Source organism: Ammospiza caudacuta, chromosome 8 (assembly GCF_027887145.1).
Source record: "Ammospiza caudacuta isolate bAmmCau1 chromosome 8, bAmmCau1.pri, whole genome shotgun sequence".
Classification (NCBI taxonomy): Eukaryota; Metazoa; Chordata; class Aves; order Passeriformes; family Passerellidae; genus Ammospiza; species Ammospiza caudacuta.
This window is the reverse complement of record NC_080600.1, coordinates 23,657,171-23,676,713: the sequence shown is the minus strand read 5'-3', so window position 1 is coordinate 23,676,713 and position 19,543 is coordinate 23,657,171. Positions and strand designations below refer to the sequence as shown.

General features: G+C 38.2%; 1 protein-coding gene across 3 annotated transcripts in view; it reads left to right on the top strand.

Annotated features, from left to right (window-relative positions):
* Nucleotides 1–19,543, top strand: part of RAPGEF4 (Rap guanine nucleotide exchange factor 4) — a 142,487-nt gene that overhangs the window by 74,492 nt on the left and 48,452 nt on the right. Inside the window, exons 7-10 of one of the 3 annotated variants that reach the window (XM_058809900.1) lie at nucleotides 11,986–12,039; nucleotides 12,335–12,441; nucleotides 14,052–14,173; nucleotides 15,606–15,789. In XM_058809900.1, coding sequence (XP_058665883.1) covers nucleotides 11,986–12,039; nucleotides 12,335–12,441; nucleotides 14,052–14,173; nucleotides 15,606–15,789 — 467 coding nt within the window. The remainder of the gene's footprint in view (nucleotides 1–11,985; nucleotides 12,040–12,334; nucleotides 12,442–14,051; nucleotides 14,174–15,605; nucleotides 15,790–19,543) is intronic. The other 2 variants (XM_058809901.1, XM_058809902.1) reach the window with 2 other exon arrangements.

Genomic DNA, 19,543 nt, shown 5'->3' with positions numbered 1-19,543 from the left:
CATTTTGACTGCCTGTCCTGCAGTGCATGCTGGAAATTGGTATTCCACAAAGTCAATTATAGTTCTGAGCCAGTAAGAAGTAATCAATGTGTCTGATCTGATCATTTAGCAGCATCGTTTTTTCTTGTATATGGATGACAAAAATTTGAGAGGTTAATAAATAGTGGGAAAAAGCTGTTCAATGATTTTCTTCTTTTTCTTGTGTTAGCTAGTCAAGAGCAGAAGCCTGTTGTGCTGGCTGCACACAAATAGCACCACAAGTGTCCAGTTTGTGGGGCTCATTGAGAGCCATTCCAAGTCAGAATTGCAGAGGCAAAAATGCCGCATCTCTACAGCAGAGGTGAAAATGTAATTGGGACTCTTAGCACCCGTGAGGTTAAGGATAAAGTGCTGTTGAGGTATTTATGATTTATGACTTTCATTATTTATTCTCTTCGTGAATTTCCTCCTGAAAGAAGGCTTGGCACAAGACTGTGAACGTGTTTGATCTTTGTGTACTTTATCATCACTGTTGCAGCTGTCTTAAAATTAAAGATAGCAGTTAGTGAGGAAATACAAATACATGTAGCTGAGTTGAATAGTAAAGAAATCAAAAGAATATTTAATTTAGGCTCCAAAATAAAAAGACCTCTGCTTTTTTCCGATACAGATTGATACACTGCTTTTAATTAGGATTTCTCAGACACACTTGTTTTTATCTTAGTAAACAAAATTATTTATAACCTTTTTGTTTAATAACTTTAAATATGAACTGGATGGAGAAAAAGCCAGTACCTTAGCAGGAGAATTATGATTATGTCTTCACAAACCTCCAGTACTGCTCTATCCATCCTCACTCTTTATAGTAGCTTTCTCTAGAGCAGCATTTTCTCACTGAATCTTCATTTTCATTATTTGCTTAATGTGATGCAACAGTTGTTATCCTTTATACAACCCACTAAGAGTCACTTAAGAGTCAATGAAACCAAATAAGATTTTGAGATTATGTTTAGAAAGGGGATGAGTTGTTGACAGATGGCAGGAACAGAATTTCAGCTGGAGAAAACAATACTTTTAGCAATAATATGAAAATCAATGCCAACATTGAAGAGAAATGGGGAAAAGGGGATAAATTACAAAATACATACAATAGGCGCTTTTCTTTTCACAAGGATGGGGCTAGTTCTGTGATATCTCTAAAAGCCAGACATCACAGATTTTACACAGCTTGGGCTACATACTGAGAGAGGTAAAAAGAGGTCATCTCTTTCAGAAACACGCTGTGGTGAATTGGGATGTAAAGAGATGTGGTTAGCTGGGGAAAATGTCAGGTAGAGTAATTTCGCCTCTCCTTACCCATCTTGGGTTAATTACTGCAGTGTCCTGTGTGCATTTGTGGAGCTAGTTTTTTTCTCAAGTTGCAATAAAGATTCATTTAGCAACAGAAGCATCTCAGAGTATGTTTAGAAATGTCTATTCCTCACTTGTTAATCAGGGAAGATGAGATAAATTCAAAATTAAGAAAAAATGTGAACAGGCCTGGTTTATATAGTAGCAAGTTAGGCAGCAGCAAACTCTGTAGAAAATTAGAAAGAGAGAAGACAAACTTGCAAATATGAAATATTTACTATTTTCCATTTAAAATAATATTTTGTTGTAATTGACAGGAATTAAAAGTATTACTCATCTGCTGTTTAATCAGAGAATATCTACTGTTCACACAGATGCACATTAAGTCAATATTAGTATTTTATTTACTGATTATTCCCAATGCACTATGGAATTAATGTGAAAAACAGCATATTGATCTGTCTTGTTCAGATCAATAATTTGATTCCAAATGCCTTTGTATGTTTTTAATCAATGCAATTACTGACACTCTAAAGAGCACTGAACGAACTGATTAACTAATACAGCAGTTATGGTTTCTTTTCATGCTAGTTTAATGTGTGAGACCACAATTGGATTTTACCATAAAATGAAAAAAAAGCTCTTCTCCTACACAGCCTGAGAAACTTGGATTAGATAGGGTAGGTAGCATGGTTTAGCACATCAACACCCACCACTTTGACAAGCTTTTTGTAGACACCAAGGGAAATAGAAGTTTTAAGGAAGATAAGAAGGTTGTTTTGTGGATATTTGTCAAGAGCAGAATACATATCTTTTCTACTGACACACAAATATGTAAATTAAACCAGTGCTTGATGGGTTTTTTTAATGTTTATGACAGAAGACTTAAAACCATTGAAGTAGAGAAGTATCTGGCTGAAAGAAGAATGTTTTTGCTTATTGTAAAATGTGTTCTGATCAAGCAATCATTTTGGGATTTCTTTCCTCTATTGATTTTCATATTCTGCAGAAACAATCCTTTACCTTTTTAGGAAATGTATTCCATGTAGATGGAAAACATCAATATAGATCAATAAAAATCTCCAGAGAAGTAGAACATCAGAAGGTGTTGTAGTGGATGTTGTTAGATTATTCCTTCTCAGTTGTATTTTTAAGAAAAAATTATTTCTGAAGAAGATAACAGAAAGAAGAAAGAGGAGTAGATAGGGAAGCTGGACTCTGAGACTCATGTGCTGCACTCATTCAATGTTTCTTCATTTCATGTACTTTGACACAATGCACTGTCATGAACTTGGAGAATAAGGAACATGAAGTCACCAGAAGAAGCACAAAACAGGTTTAAATTAACTTCTCTTGCCCACTTGCCAGAGGCTTTACCTTGTTGCTGACCTCCCCATGGAGTTCAGGAGGTAGCCCTTCAATGTCTCACTTTGATGACTCTTCCTTTCTGTGTTCAAAATAACTTTAAGTTTCCCAGCATGAATTTGTAGACACTAGACTTCCAGGATTCCAGTTGCAGCATTCAGCAGTGTTTTCAGTTGCTTATTCTCATCATTTGCTGACGTTGTGAGTAGACAGTGTTGTCCCCATTTTACCATGGAGAGGTTGAGACACTCAGAGGTGCAATGACTAATGGGGATCACACAATACATAAACTGCTGTCACCCAGGAGGCAGTAGTCCTCTTGCCTCACTTGGGTAATGTTTTGACTACGCTGAAGTCAAGAATTTTGCCACTAATTTTAACAGGTTCACTGTTTCACTCATAATTCAAACCTCCAGGTTTTGGTGCCCTTATATTTGACATGAAATCACTTAACCTAAAATTTCACTACCTCATCCTCAGAAGGCACTTCTGGCATCTGGATGTAATTGAAATCTAGGAGAGCCCATCCAATCTTGTTTTCTAGACAGAATACCTTCTGGGAATCTTGAAGGTATGCTTGCCAAAGTTAAAAAGTTATCTAGAAATGTCTTCATCATCCCTTAGGTTGTCTTTTGAATAGATGCTGTGTGCCTAGATCATGAATGAGAGACAGGCCTTAAAAACTGGAAACCTTGCTGCCTGGTATTTATTGTACTTTTAAAGTCTTTGTCATTATAACTTGTTTCTAAAGAAGTAAGCAGTTTCAGGTAAGCATACTTTTAAAACCATGGACGCAAAGAAACCAGTAGTTTGCATGAGAGACAAAAAAATGTTTTATTCTTTTGTAGGTTAAAGAAATGCAGGAGCAGAGAGAAACCCTGACAACACTGGCTTGAAACTCGTTATGATAACTGTAGTCACACCTCTCCCAGAATATTGGGAATGCTCACAGCAGAGTTAGCATTTTCTGACATTTTATTCAATGCAGGCAGTGTAGTTATAGCAGCTGTTTCATTGTAGCAGAGAAGTAGAAAAATGACGGGAAAATAAGACATCATTAGCCATATTCTGGGGGGCTTTGTGCACTGGTCATAGTCTGTTTCAATATTCTTTTTCCCTTTGACATTCACAGTGAAGTGTCATTTTTGGTAATGGCTGAATCATTTTGTGTTAAAAGGAAGGACATTTATAGTTTGTCGAGGAAACATTGTAGAAGTGTTAATAATGTGAATTCAATTTAACTTCCTAAAATAAATTTGCTATACTGCATATTAAGAATTTAAAGAACACATTTTCCTGTTTATGCTATTAAAAAAATGTAGATTACTACAGAAAAGCAATTTTAGAATGTATTTTAAAATACAGCATAGTCTTCACTATTGTATTGTATTACATTTAAAGAACATAGATTTTAAACCAGTCATCATTACTCTGAATATTTTGATAGTAGCTCATTTGCTGACAGTATTCAAAGCATTTTACAAAGGTAGAAATTATTAGTATTCCTCTCTCCAGAAAGAGGAAAATGAAACACACTGTGATTAGGTGATTTGTGTAAGGTCATGCAGTCAAAAAAACCAGAATAAAACTGGGCTGTCTTTAACCACTGGCCCTGACAATTTCTACTAGCCTATTTTGTTTGGTTTAGATAGTTTGTAGTTAGATTATCAGTTTTTAGATTACAGGTGCTATAAGCTTTATGAAACTCAGAAGATTTTTTAAATTTGATCATTTTCTTCCCTAATCTTGCAAACATCCTGTGACTATGTGTTCATCCATTAGTACCTTTCCATTCTCCCCATTTTGCTGTTTACAGATGTTTGTTAAGAAATTAGAATAGTTGTCTTCCGTGAGCATGGGTGGCTTGAAGATCCTTTGGTAGTACAATTTGAGACTGTCTAGACCGGTCCTTTTAAAACAAGTGATCTTTTTGGATAATTTGTCCTTTGTTAGTTGCCAAGTATTTGTTAATTGTGAAGTTCCCTACAGACCTGGGATGAGGTCAGCCATTGTCAGTTTCGGACTTTTCCAATTAGGAGATGTGAGCAGGTACTTTGCTTTTTTGAGTGCTGGTGCTATCTTGTGAAGCACAGGCTGGTTCTCCCAGCTGTTGCATATGTTTGTGGGGAGAGTGAAGAGGAGAATGAATTGTTTACAATTGTTTACATGATAGGAGTGATGACTGCATTTCTATTTCCACTTTTTCTGTTTTCTGAGAGGGTGTGGTGAATCTCCCTGTATGGGCCATTCATCTAGGAGTTGGACTTGATGATACTTGTGGGTCCCTTCCAACTCAGAATATTCAGTGATTGGCTCTGTGATTAAATATGACAGTCTGGGTGGGACCCAGGGCTCAGTGCTGGTTTCATGTCCCAGCCATCAGAAGTCCCCACGGCAGGGAATGTATGCCAGGGTTTCTTATGGACCATTCACCCTCAGGAGTTAGGGGTCATCACATAGATTGTTTTCTGATAACAAGCATTGGTCAATATATCAGCATATTCTACACAGGGCTATTCCAGAGATCCAGTATGAGTTAGTATAGTCACAGAGCACAGAATATTCTGTGTTGGAAGGGACCCACCAGGATGATTAAGTCCAACTCCTAAGTGAATGGCCCATATGGAGACAAGCCTGCAACCTTGATGTTATTAGCACCATGCTCTGACCAACCGGGCTATTCTCAGGGGAACTCCTACAATAATGATTACATTTTCCTTCAAATTTTGACAAAAATGTCTTCCAAAGGACCTTTTTATGATGAGATCTTTGGTCAGCTGTTTCTCTCATGTTCAGCAATCTGCATTCAATAAGGATATTGTTTTCCCTGTAGTATCCTAGCAGAGGTTGGTGCAGTCTGCATAGACACTTCACTGCAGCTGGAAATAGGACCAATGGAGTTAACTTCAAGATACTCCATCCAAGACTGCTTTCCAGCTGAAAATACACTCCAAAAGCTGTGATACTGTATGCTCAACTTTATCCCTGTTATATGGTTATTCTGTAGTGCTGGAAATAATGGCCTGTATTGGAAAAAGTCATCTCTACACCATCTTTGGAACTCTTATCTCTGCCTTTATTCTGAAGCAGCACAAATAGATGACATTACCAAAAGCTTGGGAAAGAATGGTGAGGTGGGTGGTGTTGCGTGGGGGGGCAGTGGGGACTCTGCCTTGTTGTCAGCTGTATCCTGCTGGCTGGCTATGATTTTGCCAATATTGTGGGAATGGGGTTTTTTTTGTATATTTTATTTCTTCCTATGTGTACCAGGTAGGGCACTAGAAGTCTTTTGGGAGATGTATACAAAGATATTCAAAAACATCAGTTGTCAGAAGGCATCAGGAGTCATTTGGAACCAGTAAGAGCTAAAGATGCTCTGCTCCCTGAGAAACACTTAGGAGAATCAGATGCTGTGGGCTTGGCTCAAAATTCATTGAATCAATTAGGGACTTCCTTGTGATTTCAGTAGGATTTGGATTAGACCATAAATCACCAATAGTGGTAAATACTGAGGATGTAAACCAAACAGACCTCTCTTAGTGAGGTGGCTGTTGCTGCTGACACCTTTCAATGTGCGTGTGGCTTTTGTCCTTTGTTTGTTCTGGATCCCCTTGGCAGCCAGCAGGAAAACAGATGTCACTTGCAATTCTTTTCAGTTCCCCAGCTGAAAATAAAGGGATCAACAGTAGTGCACAGGTTTATCTGATCACCCTGGTAACATGCTGTAGTTAACTCCAGTCAATACTGAAACTTGTTCTCTGTTCAGAGATGAGCTACACTGAGGTCATGTGAAAAAAAACCTGATTCATTGGCTTTTACTTTTTTCACCTTAGTTCTTTGCAATACACATATCCTATGTTTGCATTTGAGAATAGTAAATTAAGTTCCCTTCATCACTTGATTTTACTGATCCAAATTGCTGTAGATCTAAAGTATTCATTCATATGTAAAGGTTCAGAGACATCCCTTTACAGCTATTTAACAAGGGGAATAGAGATATCTATTTTTGTAAGAGATGTTCTTGGATTTTATTAAGCAGAATCAAATAAGTTGACAAATACAGATCTCATAGTAGGTCACTATTATTGTTGTTCGTTTTATTATTTATTTGTCTGCATATTGCTCAGTGATGTAAGAAACACTAAAATAAAGACAGGCCTTGCCCTGTAGTTTGAAATCTAAGGCCTATTTCTCCACAGATTAAACGTGTGCATAAAATTATACACATGAATAGTCCTATTTAAATCTGTGATATTGCTCTCATGCATAAATATTTGAATCTTGAAAGGAATGGAGGCTAAAATTATTGCTTTCTCTGCTTCACCCCAATTTAAATAGGGAGTTTTGTGATTGGCTTTGTGAAGGGTTTGTTTGAATGGCTCAAATGTGAATCCATAAATGTACAGATAAGGAGTTTTTCAATGTTAATGCAAAAAGCCTTTTTACCACAGTTTCTCATAATAATTTTCTGCTTTCCCCTACCAACACCAGCAGCTTTCCCTTCTCCACCCTCTAGACCCATATGACCTCCTGCCCTACAGGGAAGGTCAGCAAACTATGTGTGGTGTTGCTGTGTTGCTTTATCTCACACTGAAGGAAAGCTAAGAGCACTTAGACTGGTCACTCCTGTGGCCAGGAGGTGCATAATAGTTTGTAAACTATTGTAATTGGATTGCTTATATGAGCTCTTTGCCTGATAAATTTTCCCTTATTCAGAAGTCCTGAAAAATGGGATCATCAAGGACCTCTGTTCCACATGTATGTACTTTAGTCTCATTAATTCTTCAAAGATACCAGGATGTGTTAAGTCAATTAAACACTCTCCTCACACTCTGCTGTTTTAAAGGGGGAGTTCCCTTTTTTTTTTTTTTTAAGTGCTTTCCAAGCAATCCTTAATGAAAGATCCAGGATTGTAAAGATTCACAAAACAATCTTGGTCTTTAGCCAATCTGTGTCTGTCCCTTACAGAATACATTTTTTTTCTGTTGGGAAGTTGTTGCTGGAACCCTGTTGTCTCCTAATAACTAACTGATGTTACATCGCTCTGCCTTTGAAATATGTCTTGCCTTTCTGTAGCAAACTCAGTCCAAGCCCTGTGTTTCCATTTTATTGCATTTCAACTAATCACTAGTGCAGCCAGAGCTCACTGCAGCAGTTTTGAAAGGCTCTAGCTTTGGGGGCTCTTTGCTGGGCATGTCTTTTGGATGTCATTGTCCCTCGGGAGCAAAGATTGTCCAGGCTCACTGCCCCGGGAGCTCTGTCACTGATCACCTCTGTCCTCACAAATTGCACAGTACCATGTAGTGAGGCTAAAAACTACTTCAGGAAAGCATTGAGTCCATCCCCAAGCCACATGCACACTATAGCAGTGTCACTCCTAACAGATTCCTTGTGTATCCTTGAGGAACCAGATTTCTCTGGCAACTCACTGTCCACACTGCGAGGAAAGCTTCAGCGATGCCTAAACTGAATCTTTCTTAGAGCAATTTAAATTATTCCCTGATCTCTGCATGATGGACTGGGCCACTTCTTTCTCCTTTTCAAAGGTCTTTTAAATCAGAAGACTTTTTTAATCACACCTCTGCTAAGATTTGCCTTTTCGTTAGCTAATAACAGTTTTGATTATTTATGTTGTGCTTTCTGATTGTTCTTGTTGCTTTCCTCTAAATTCTTTCCAGCTGGTTTAGATGCTTTTGGAGTAAAATGGGCAGATGAGACACACTGCTTTTCTTACCTAGGCTGACTAAAGCAAAACACCATTATATATCTAATATATTACTACATTCCACCACAGTATTTGCTGCTTTTACACAAGTATGGCATTGGTTAATCAGTTGTGTTTAATATTTAAATATTTAAAACATTATAAACCATTTTTCCTTTTCTGTGGTACTGCACTAAGACACTTGTTCCATACCCTGTCTTTATTTAGCGGATCCACCTGCTTCAGAAATGTAGTCATCACTCTGTACATAAAGGCATCATTTTTAGACCAATTCTACAACTGTTTCATATTGTAAACCTATTCTGTAATGTATGTGCAATGCCTCCCATCCTGAAGTTTCCTGCAGAATCAATAAAGGTGTATTCTGCTTCATCCCATGTCAATATTTATTGTTATCAGATGTGATATATTCTTGAATGCTGCTTTGAACAGACCTTTGGTATGACTGCCAGTTTGACTTTGCTTCACTGGTAATTGATTTCAAAATGCACTTTTCCAGCTGACTTTGTACCTGTTTTTTAAGAATTTAATCTGACTGTTGCAGAACAGAATATCTGATGAGAAAGTGGTAATCCTTACTAAAGGGTTGAAAATCTACTACTTCTTGTCTAATCTATCAATGTTGCTACTCGATAATGAAAAGAAATTAGATCAGTGTGGCATGATCTGTTCTTGGTTAATATACATCACATGTGACTCATCTCCCTGTTCTTTTCCAGGTGCTTACAAATTGACTTTTTCTAGGAAGACTTTAAGCTGATATCTGCATTTTTTCAGCTTCTCCTTTTCCATATTTCTGTCTTCAGCTGCCTTCCTTAGACCCCAAGAGTGGCTGTTGATGGTTCCGAGATGGTTGCAACCCTCTAAGTTTCTTCGTGCTCTTCAAGTTTCCTGCATGAAATTCTACAAAGCCAATCTGAAAACAACTAATTTATGTTCTTGGGGTTTTATTCAAGGTTGAGATTTTACTCCTGTCACTCTACTACTCAGGATATTAACCATCTCTCTGCCACTGATCTTTCTAATGAACGTTGATTAAAAATAAATCAAAAGTTTCTGGCCTTCCTGAACCACCTGTAAATAGATTTCCCTCTGTTAAACAGCAGCTCAACGCTCTTTGTTTTCTTTGTTTTACTACTAATGTACTTGTGGAATATTTTTGTACCTCCTGACATTTCTTGGCAGGTCTGTTTCATTTAATACCTTTGCTTTTTTAATTCTGTCTTTTGTTATTCAATTTATACTTGCTTTAGACCCCCTACTTTCTCCTTTCTGTGTATGAGTGAAGAGCTCTTTCTTTAGCAAAGTCTTTACTTCACCTTCTAGTTAAGTTCTAGTATATATTGTATGTATGATTAATATGGTTTCTTTAAGTAACTGCCAGCTCCCATTAATTCCTTTTACCTCACACTTGTTCCTCCATGACCCACTCCAGGAATATAGCTATCAGTATTCTGTTTTTATGGAAACTTTTCTTCCTAGTGCATTGTGTCCACTTTGATGCTCTTTCTTCCTTCTGTAAAGTTCTGACACTGGATCATTTCATGATCACCTTCACCCAAGTTATGTTCAATCTTTGCAGCTGATCCTTCTGTATTGGTCAGGATGTCAGTGAATAAGCCTTCCTGCTGCTTTCTGGAGATTCTTGTGCTGTGTCTTAGCTTTCACCTTTTTGGGTTGAATCAGATTCCTTCCAAATGCTGTCTTATATTCTGTTTTGATTAGGTTGGGAGATTTATTAAAAAATCTTCATCCATGGTAAATTTTTCACCTATAAGTTTATGCATTTTTTTTAAACTTAATTGAAACTCCAAAGAACAAAAATGTGCATTTGTTTTTGCTAGTCTGTTGCTCTAAAAATCTCCTATATTTTTTGTCTTATATATTTTATCTCTCCTCTAAGTATATTCCTAACTAGAATTAAAATCTGGAGGCTAGATTGAAGATATTGTACCTGTTTGAGAGTGTTATTCTGTGGTTTTGTTTTCATTAGAAGCATCTTTGAAAAGATTTTGCTATTCTTTGCCTATGTTAACTGCAAATGTAGACCATCTAGAGCAGATTCCACACAGTTCCAGAAACCAAGAAATATTGAGGGATGTGCTACTGCTCTTCTGGCTGAAGAGAAATGTTTGGAACTTAAATGTGTTTATAAAAAATTGTTGACTTAATAAATGAGGAAAATCAGGAATCCCTTTTTAATTGTACTGATATGCCTTTTCAGAGATTTCTTGTAAGGTATGAATAGAAACAAGAACTTTGTATTGGTTTCCATATACAGGCCTCTATGTTAAGATTATTGATTTCTGTCATATGCTTTTCCCCTTCCCACCATAGTTTCCTGCTGCATTTTTAGCTCTTAGCCCTGTTTGGTAAGTGCAAGGACTGTGTCACATCATTAAAATCCCATGGGAGCTAATGGCCAGATGCCCAGTGTAAGGAAACCAATTCCTCAGCCCAGAAGTGCCTGGTGTGTGTTTGACTGATCCTGCCCCGGCTGCCTTGGCTTTGCCGCGGGGCTGCGCGGGCACCGTGGCTGCTGTGGGCCGAGGTGCAGAGTCTTGCCCTTGAGGGAGGGCTCTACTCAGCCTGATTGCTGTCAGCCAGCCCTGAGCACCGGCCAAAGCCAGCCCTTGTGTCATGTCCTGACATCTCACACTCAAAGTGAGTTTGGTCCATGCTGTAACTACCAGGCCCTACAAGCCAAAGGTCTGCCCATCATCCTCACGTGGCTGCTGAAGTTTGCTCTTGCTCACCTTTGTCTCTGTTTCTACTGTCCTTTAACCTTCCGCTTTCCTTTTCCCTCTGTGTTGTGCCATGTGCTCCCTGTCTCCCTCTTTCACCTGTTTGTTATGTGCCTGTTTTCCCATTTCTCTCATCCCCTTCTCCCCTGTAGAGCCCCGATGGTCTTTCCTTTCACTCCTCCCTTTGTAGAACCAAGCCACTTGCTTTGTTCTTTCCTTTTTTCGTTGCCAGCCCCAGTCCTTGCCTGGGTCCCTGCGAGTTGCCTGCCTGCCTCTGCATTTCAGAGAGCAGCTATAAAAGGGTTGCCAGCTCAGCCTGGTGATAATTTAGAAAACACAGAGGAAGAAGATCTCTATCTCCATTCCTGTTTCTTGTGCTGTGCTGTAAGGGAGAAAAGAGCTGAATAGAAAAAGGTGCTGAAGAAGGAGAGAATTTCTGTGGTGGGGGGGTGAATGGCAGAGCAGATGCGTGCGGGGCAGCGCTGTTGTATGGGGCAAAGAGGTAACTGTGCCTGTGTGTGCTCAGATCTGACGTGACGTTCAGCCATTACCCATTTCATTAGTACTTGACAAAGTTTAGCACAGATTTGTTATTCATCTTCACATGTCATGTCACTGTTTTAATTTGCTGAGCCTCAACAACCAAGTTTGCCTTTAGGAGGATGTGTTCAGAAGCTTTTTATATATTCCTATGTCCTGGGCAGAGCTTGGACTTCCACATTATTCTTTGTTATTACAGCTTTTTTGTTAATTTTTTTTCCTTTAGTCTTTATTTTTCTGGTCAACCTTAAAAAATGTATTTAATTTCATTTTATTTTTCAGACACCTCTTATTGATCCTCACATCCCACATCATCCTACTAAAACCATTACACAGGTAATAGAACACAGGTGTGCTGTAGAGCCAGGCCACTAGACAAATAGAAATAACTATTTACAACAGTGTAATATGAATCAGCTGAAGTGATACTTTCTGTTAGATGTGAGAAGTATGTGAAATTTAAAATCCCAAATATATACTACATTGCTCTAAAAAGTAAGCTTCTGTGCAAGAGGATTTTTAATTCAGGAGGGAGAGCATTTGTGTTTTGTTTTGCAGAAAGCAGTACAGAGATTCCAGAAAGTTTAAAATCTGTGTTTCTTGGTCTTTATTTTTTTCCATGATCACCAAGGTTCCTTCAGAAAAGATCCTTAGAGCTGGAAAGATTTTGCGAAATACAATTCTGTCCCGAGCTCCTCACATGATAAGAGATCGTAAATACCATCTGAAGACTTACAGGTGTGTGAGCTGATTGTATGGAGGTCTCTGAATTTTTATGCCTGCCATTCTCTGATTTGTCATGTATGCCTTACCATACTTGCAGGTCTCAAAAGGTCTGAAATTATTCTGTGATGCTATTTGAGTTGGATGTTATGCAGTCTTTAATGGGCCTGGTAAATCCTTTCTGAAGTAATTTGACTGGAAATTGAGTCTGTGATTGTGAACAGAGTGTTCACATACAAACACTCTTCCAAAGCATAGTTAATAGCATAGTTAGCTGGAATATTATGTGTAGTACCAAGTTAAAATGAAGATTCTGTTCTCTTTGTATATCAGTAAGAGATAACAGAAAAGTTTATTAATATATTATGTTCCTGTACTGATTGCTACAGCAGTCTTGCTCACTGTGGTGTTCTGAAAATTCACCTGGTGAGAAACATTCCTGATGCAGATTTGCTGTTCTATTTAATTTTTTTTCCAGTGTTTTGTCAGACTCTCTTGTCTTCCTGCTGGTGGCAGCACAGTCTTGCTGAAGTGGGATAACAATGGCACGTGTAGAAAGAAATCTGCCTGCAAGGTGTCAGGATCTGCCTACTATTGGCTTAAGAAATAATCTGTTTGTTTTAGAGTTTAATGTTTAAATCAAATACCTAGTTCATTATTCAGAGAATTTTTAAGTAAAAATTATTTTTAAATCTCTGAGTGTGTCTTTTTCTAAATAGTAAATCAATATGTTGCTGATCTTCATTTGAAATAAATACATTGATTTTTCCATATTTCAGTCCAAAATATATTTAAAATACAAAGGTATTTGGCACTTGTGAGTTGATTCAAGAATATGTCTCAATATGACATTGCTGATTGGTCTAGAATAACAGAAGAGCATATATGATAAATGAAGAACAGTGCTGGTCAAACAACTGCACCATTTTCTCTTACACAGAACTGGGAAAACTCTTACTGTTCTGCTGAATTAGGGAGTGTAAGGATAAGGAATTTACTAAGTGACCCTGTGGCTTTTTTCTTTTTTAATCGTTTTTGGCTGTTCTCCAGAACTTGAGACCTGCTCTCTGCCTCTGGGTCAGTCAGGAGGTGCAAGGTTACCAAGACCTCACATGAGAGAGCCTCAGAACACTGTACCAAAACCAGTGTCTCTAAATACAGTGTGACAGAAATTTGATTACAAATGCAGGAACACCCTCATAGCACTCACTGTTCCTGTGGAGGCTGCATTGGCATAACTTTTACAGTATTAAATTTCTGCTTGCATGCAACATTCTGAGAAGCATGAGGCTTTTGGTATCCCATGGTATCCAGAGGTTTCTTTTGAGTACTGGGTTGGAGGTTGTTGCACTGGTGCTGTAGGTTTTGTACCAGGTGTCACAGGCTCAAATAGATCCTCTGAATTCTGCATTTCCCAAAACATTTCTTTGCTAAGGTGATCTTCTTAAAACTGGACACCTTCACTGGTATTTCAAGCATGTGTATGTAGATGGTGACATGGGGTTTTCTGCAGGGAGATTTAACTGTGTACAGGTTTAAGATATCACTGTTGTTGGCAGTTACTGTGTGCAGTCTCTCTCCTGGCAGGCTTCCTTTTCATTCCTGTCTGTTTATCTGTCCTTCAGGCAGTGCTGTGTGGGGACAGAGCTAGTTGACTGGATGATGCAACAAAGTCCTTGTGTCCATTTACGAACCCAGGCTGTTGGCATGTGGCAAGTACTGCTGGAAGAAGGTGTTCTTAACCATGGTAAGATAAAGAAAATCACTATCTTGAAGAAAATATGGGCAGTGTGTGACATCAACACCTCTGTATTCTTTTTCATGAAAAAGAAAGGCATCATGAGCCTAAAATAAATGCCACAGAGCTGCCTGTTCATTCATAGGTACAAGTGCAACACACAGGCAGTATTATTTGAATCTTGCCAGTATGCTTTTTAACTTATGATCATATTGCATCATAAATGAACAATTGATAATGATAGTCTAATTATACTTAGGAGTACACTGGCTTGTGCTTATATTGTTAAAACTGGGTAGCACTCAGGCCAAAACCAAGGGATGTATTACCATGCATTAAACTAACCTTCATCAAAGATTTGCAGTATTTTGAAGTGAATATGAGTGTTTGTGTTTGCTCAGATTCATAATTTTGGAATGATTTGCATTGGTTTTGGAGGGGATTCAGCACACCAGATATTCCAGTGCAGAAATCTGTGATTTTATGTTAGCTTTCTGATTGCATTTTACATTGACTTTCAGTTTCCATTTGGCAGGGTTTAGTGGGTAACAGGATATTACAGCCCTCAAAAAGAGTGGGTTTCTAAAGCAATATTCGTATTTGAATCTTTGCATATACATTTTTATTAAATGTAGAAGAGTAGCTCTATTACAGTAAACTTGCATTTATCATCTGTTGTGGTTCCCATATCCCAGGGAGAAAATTCCATTTCTGTCAGGGAGAAGGCAGATTGTTTCCACTGCTGCCTTACCCTAAGGGCTCTGACTTGAATTCCTACCATATATTCCCTTGAACTCTCCGGGGAAAGCTAATGCAAGCTGCATCACAGTATCCAACTCAACACATCACTCTGACTTACTTTGGAAGACCAGGGGTTTGCAGTATCATAATGTTACTTTAGAGGTCTTCTCTTGGCAGTTCATGCATTGAGTTATTCCACCAGGACACAGATCAATGGACTTGCCCCTGGGATTATACCTTGATAATACACATTTCTGGTACATCACAAGGAGTTTAGTTGCTTTTGCTACCTTTTTTCAGCCTGTCTAAATAAGTAGAGCAAACTGTTTCGCTAGAAAATACCTTTTAGAAATTCATAATATAACCATTTTTCCCAGTGTCATTTGTTTGATTAAATGAAATAGTTTCAAGCAATAAAAAAACAGAACTAATAAAAAAACATATACATGTGTATGCATGTATTTATACACACCCAAAACACACTTATATGGAAGCCTTTTGCATAGTATTTGTAGTACACAATTTAAAAGTGTACCCTTCAAGCTGCATACATGAGAAATAGTTTCATGCTCTTAGAGTTTTTCTGTAGCTTTCTTTCCCTTCTTAAATAATCTATCTGTAACAAACATGATACTACACAGCAAACAAGGTTTGCTTCATGGAGGAGCATTCAGTATTTGATGTGCTGTGTTGTTTTCAGTGGACCAGGAACACCACTTTCAAGACAAGTACTTATTTTATCGATTTTTGGATGATGAGCATGAAGATGCCCCTTTGCCAACTGAGGAGGAGAAAAAGGAGTGTGATGAGGAGCTACAGGATACTATGCTGCTTCTCTCTCAGATTGGGCCAGATGCGCATATGAGGATGATTCTCAGGAAACTGTAAGCAGAATAATGAGTTAATATTATGGGTCTTCCTTGTGACATGGAAACAAGAGAAACCTACATTGATTATCAGCCTTTTTTCAGACAGCTTTATAGTGACTTCAAAGCCAGTATAAACTCTGTTTGACCCTCCCTTGAAGGCACGCGTTAAGCAGGTAGGGTTTAGTGGCCATGGCAGACATATTTTGCTGCTAATTGAACACACTGAGAATAAGGAATAACTTAAACTCACCTTCACTGAAGTAAGGGGCCATTCAGGTACTCAGACAGGAAGGTACTCAGGGAGTAAAAGTTTGTCTTTGCCATGGGAAAGGAGTGGGCCCTGCTTACAGTGTGAGAACACTTTTCAGAGTAAAAGATTTTTGAATCACCTAACCCAAGTGCTTGTTCCTGTTCTGTTTCCATCTGTATCCTTTCTAGGCTCCATTCCTGTTTAGATCACAAGCTCATTTCAACAGCACTTTTCCAAAAACTTGCTAAAAGCATTGAATTTCAAAAAGTGCCATCAAACACTTGTGCTTATATAAACAGGAAACCCTGTCATGCAGCAATAGGTTTGAAGTATACATTTTATTTCTTCTCCTTATTAGAGATCTAGTCAATACAACCAAAGGAGCACTTGCTCCCTGTCACACAAAATACATGGACAAGCCAGAGTGAGAGCAGAGTGTTTGCATACATCCTTAGGGAGTCATGGAATTGAGATCTTGTACCCTCGCAGACATGTCCTGTGCCTTCTCCACTGAGCAGAAAATGTGAGCTTTTGCACCTCTAGCAGACACCAGTCATTGGAGTCTGAGCAAAGGTGTGTGCTGGGACCCTGCTTCTCTGCACTCTGTCCTGTGCCTCAGCTAACTGAGCAGGTTGTCTCTATGAATTTCCCTTTTGGTTATCATGGGTTTTGGCTGCCTGCTTCATTTGCTTTCTGTCATGACTTCCAGAACAGTGAGTGTAAGTTTACAATAGCAAGATAAATATTGATTATCATCTGGACTGCTTACAGAGTACTGAAAGGCTGGAAGGATGCTGTGGAAAGTACTGCTCTTCTCTCTGTATTGTCACTTGCACAGCATCACCTGAAAGAATACTAATATGAGATTTTTCATGGAATATAGTGAGGAGAAAGAGGTTTTCTCAAGACTGATATCATCTGACATGTTTCCCTATCGCTGAAAGTGGATAATTTTTGCAGCCCTTTGCTCACTGAAGTAACCTTGTACTGCCAGAGACCATATTAACTACTGTTCTAGTATTCAGTGTACATACGTAATGATTTTGTTAGTTGAAAATCCTCCCTGGACTGAGCTGTAGCAAAGCTGTTAAAATCTCCATGAATCCTCAGAGTCCTGCTAGTTTTGACTAGACACTGTTACAGCTGCCAAAAGTTCAAAGGAATTGTCAAGGCTTCAGAGATGCTGACTCTAGCTGACCTGAGCAGGACCCACAATTTTCAAGCCAACACAGCTGCATTTTATAACAGTAACCATTTCCAGAGAGGTTGCAGAACTCAGATAATTACCCTGAAAGAAATAAGACAATATTCTTTGATGAGAAGATTACTTGGAGAATTTGATTGTATAATGAAGCTGTTGCTTTGAAAGGTACTTTCTATTGTTCAAAATCTGAAAATCTCTAACAAAAAGTGTCACTTGTTTTGACAGCCAACTTAAAAAAGTCTCTGTTTATTACATTAACTGCAGCATTTTAACTGTCAAACTGTGAAAGAATGTTCTATAGTTTAAAAAACAGAATAGAGCTCAGGGAAATTTTTGGCAGGCTCTTGTTGCTATTGTGTTTTTTTTTTTTCCTTTGGAAACACATATACTGAATGTGAAAGTAGCTTTTTGTGGAGTAGCAAACACAGCTCTCTGCTCCTTATAATGGCTGTAGCACAGGTGCAGACCTTGCTAAAGTTCCTGTAAAAATTACTGTAGAATTAATACAGCTCCTCCCTAAGTGTTTCCCCCCCCTTCAGTATGAAAATATGTCCTGATAGTAAACCCTAATTTAATAGGATGCTATAATACAAAGCTAAACACAATAATAACAGGAGTCTTTAAAGGAAGACTTGTAATGCTCCGACAATAGTATTTAGCTCAGATAATGTTATGGATTACATTCTCTTTTTAATGCCCTAGCCTAAAGTAAGTTAGCAGTGTGACTGAAGTAATAAATCTGTGTTATATGTTCTTAGTGGCTTCACTTAGCACATTTTTTCTTCATAGAGAGCATTTGACACTTAATCACAATGTTATGGGGTCTCTGATCTTTTCCCTTGTTCATATTATCTGAGAATTTTCTGGTTAGCTGTACAATAAAAATAATCAATGATACTGCTTTGACGTATGTGGCTTATCAATGGTAAAGTACTGTGTTGTTGTCAACATCCTAGTCACAGAGAAGCTCGATGTCTCTGACCTTGGTAAATTCTCCAAGCACTGAACAGTTTTTATTGATCACTTAATATCACCTGAGTTCTGTCCATTAATGTGTACCCTCGTTCCCTACCTATTCCACTTATTATCCGCTCTATAACCAGCTATTGCTGTTAGAATGTGTCCCCTGCAGAAACTAGGTCTTTACACAGCAGGATCCTACAAATCAACATCAGTGGGTCACCACACAGGTTTTAAAGACACAGTGATGCCTAATATCTCTCCACGTGACATCTGCAGGAACAGAAGTAAAGACTAGGTACAGATATCTGCTACAGATTGTCAGTCCTTCCAATGTGCTAGCATGGGAAGCAAATGGACATGCTGAAAGAAGAGTGTGTCCTTTTGTCTTTTTGATTGAGATCTCATGTAGTAACGCATCATCCTTTTATCTTTTGATTTAATGTAGAAATTTCTTAACTTGTTACACTATATTCTCCAAGACATACTCGTTTTGCAAGCATGTAATAAAATTAAAGTTGCTACTTCCCTATTATTTGTTAAAATCCTTACTTTTTGTTAGCTAGCTTGTACTGGCTTCGTTTTATGCTGTACTTAATTAAGATGGTTGCATAAATCACTAGGAGGGTCAGCCTTGTAATTTCAAGCCAGATTCAGAAACTGGAGTATTTTGAGTCACTAGAGGGCATAGCAGTACCAAACCAATTTCTGGTTTTCCCTTAATAGTTTGATTCTGTATGAGAAAAGAGTAATTTAATCCAAAATTATTTGTAGTCTAAATTTGTCTTTAATTTGGGTAATAATAAATGCATGTCATTGGTAAGTGAAGAACAGAAGAAAAATAAAGCTTGCTTAGCAGAGATGTCAGTTCTCCTTATATTTTCTGTGACTTCTTCAGTACTTCTTTCATCCAAAAGAAGTCTCCATCCAGCTACTTTTGTAAAAAGATGCAGTATAATTCCAGAGTAACAGAGCTGGCTACTCCCTGTGTCTCACACAAGATGTAGACAGACTGTTGAATCAGGAGGTGACTAGGCAGAAAATCTGTAGAGCACAGTATTTCTTCATAGGGCTTTCCTGATCCTCTAGGTGCTAGTCTCCTGTAATACTGACATTTTAGGAGGAAAACTTGTATCATTGTAGTTTTTCTTTTAGAGCTGTCCAAAGATTCAATTGTGCTGTTAATTCTTTTGACACCAGACATTGCAGACAGCAGGATTTAGAACTGTGCTTGTTGTAATGGTGGAGCATGTAAACCTTCTCATTTGGAACTCCTGCCCTCAGACTGGACTTCTTGTATCCCATTTCCTCTCTTGAATCCCATTTTCATCGTTTCCCTTATGTCTTTGTTGCTC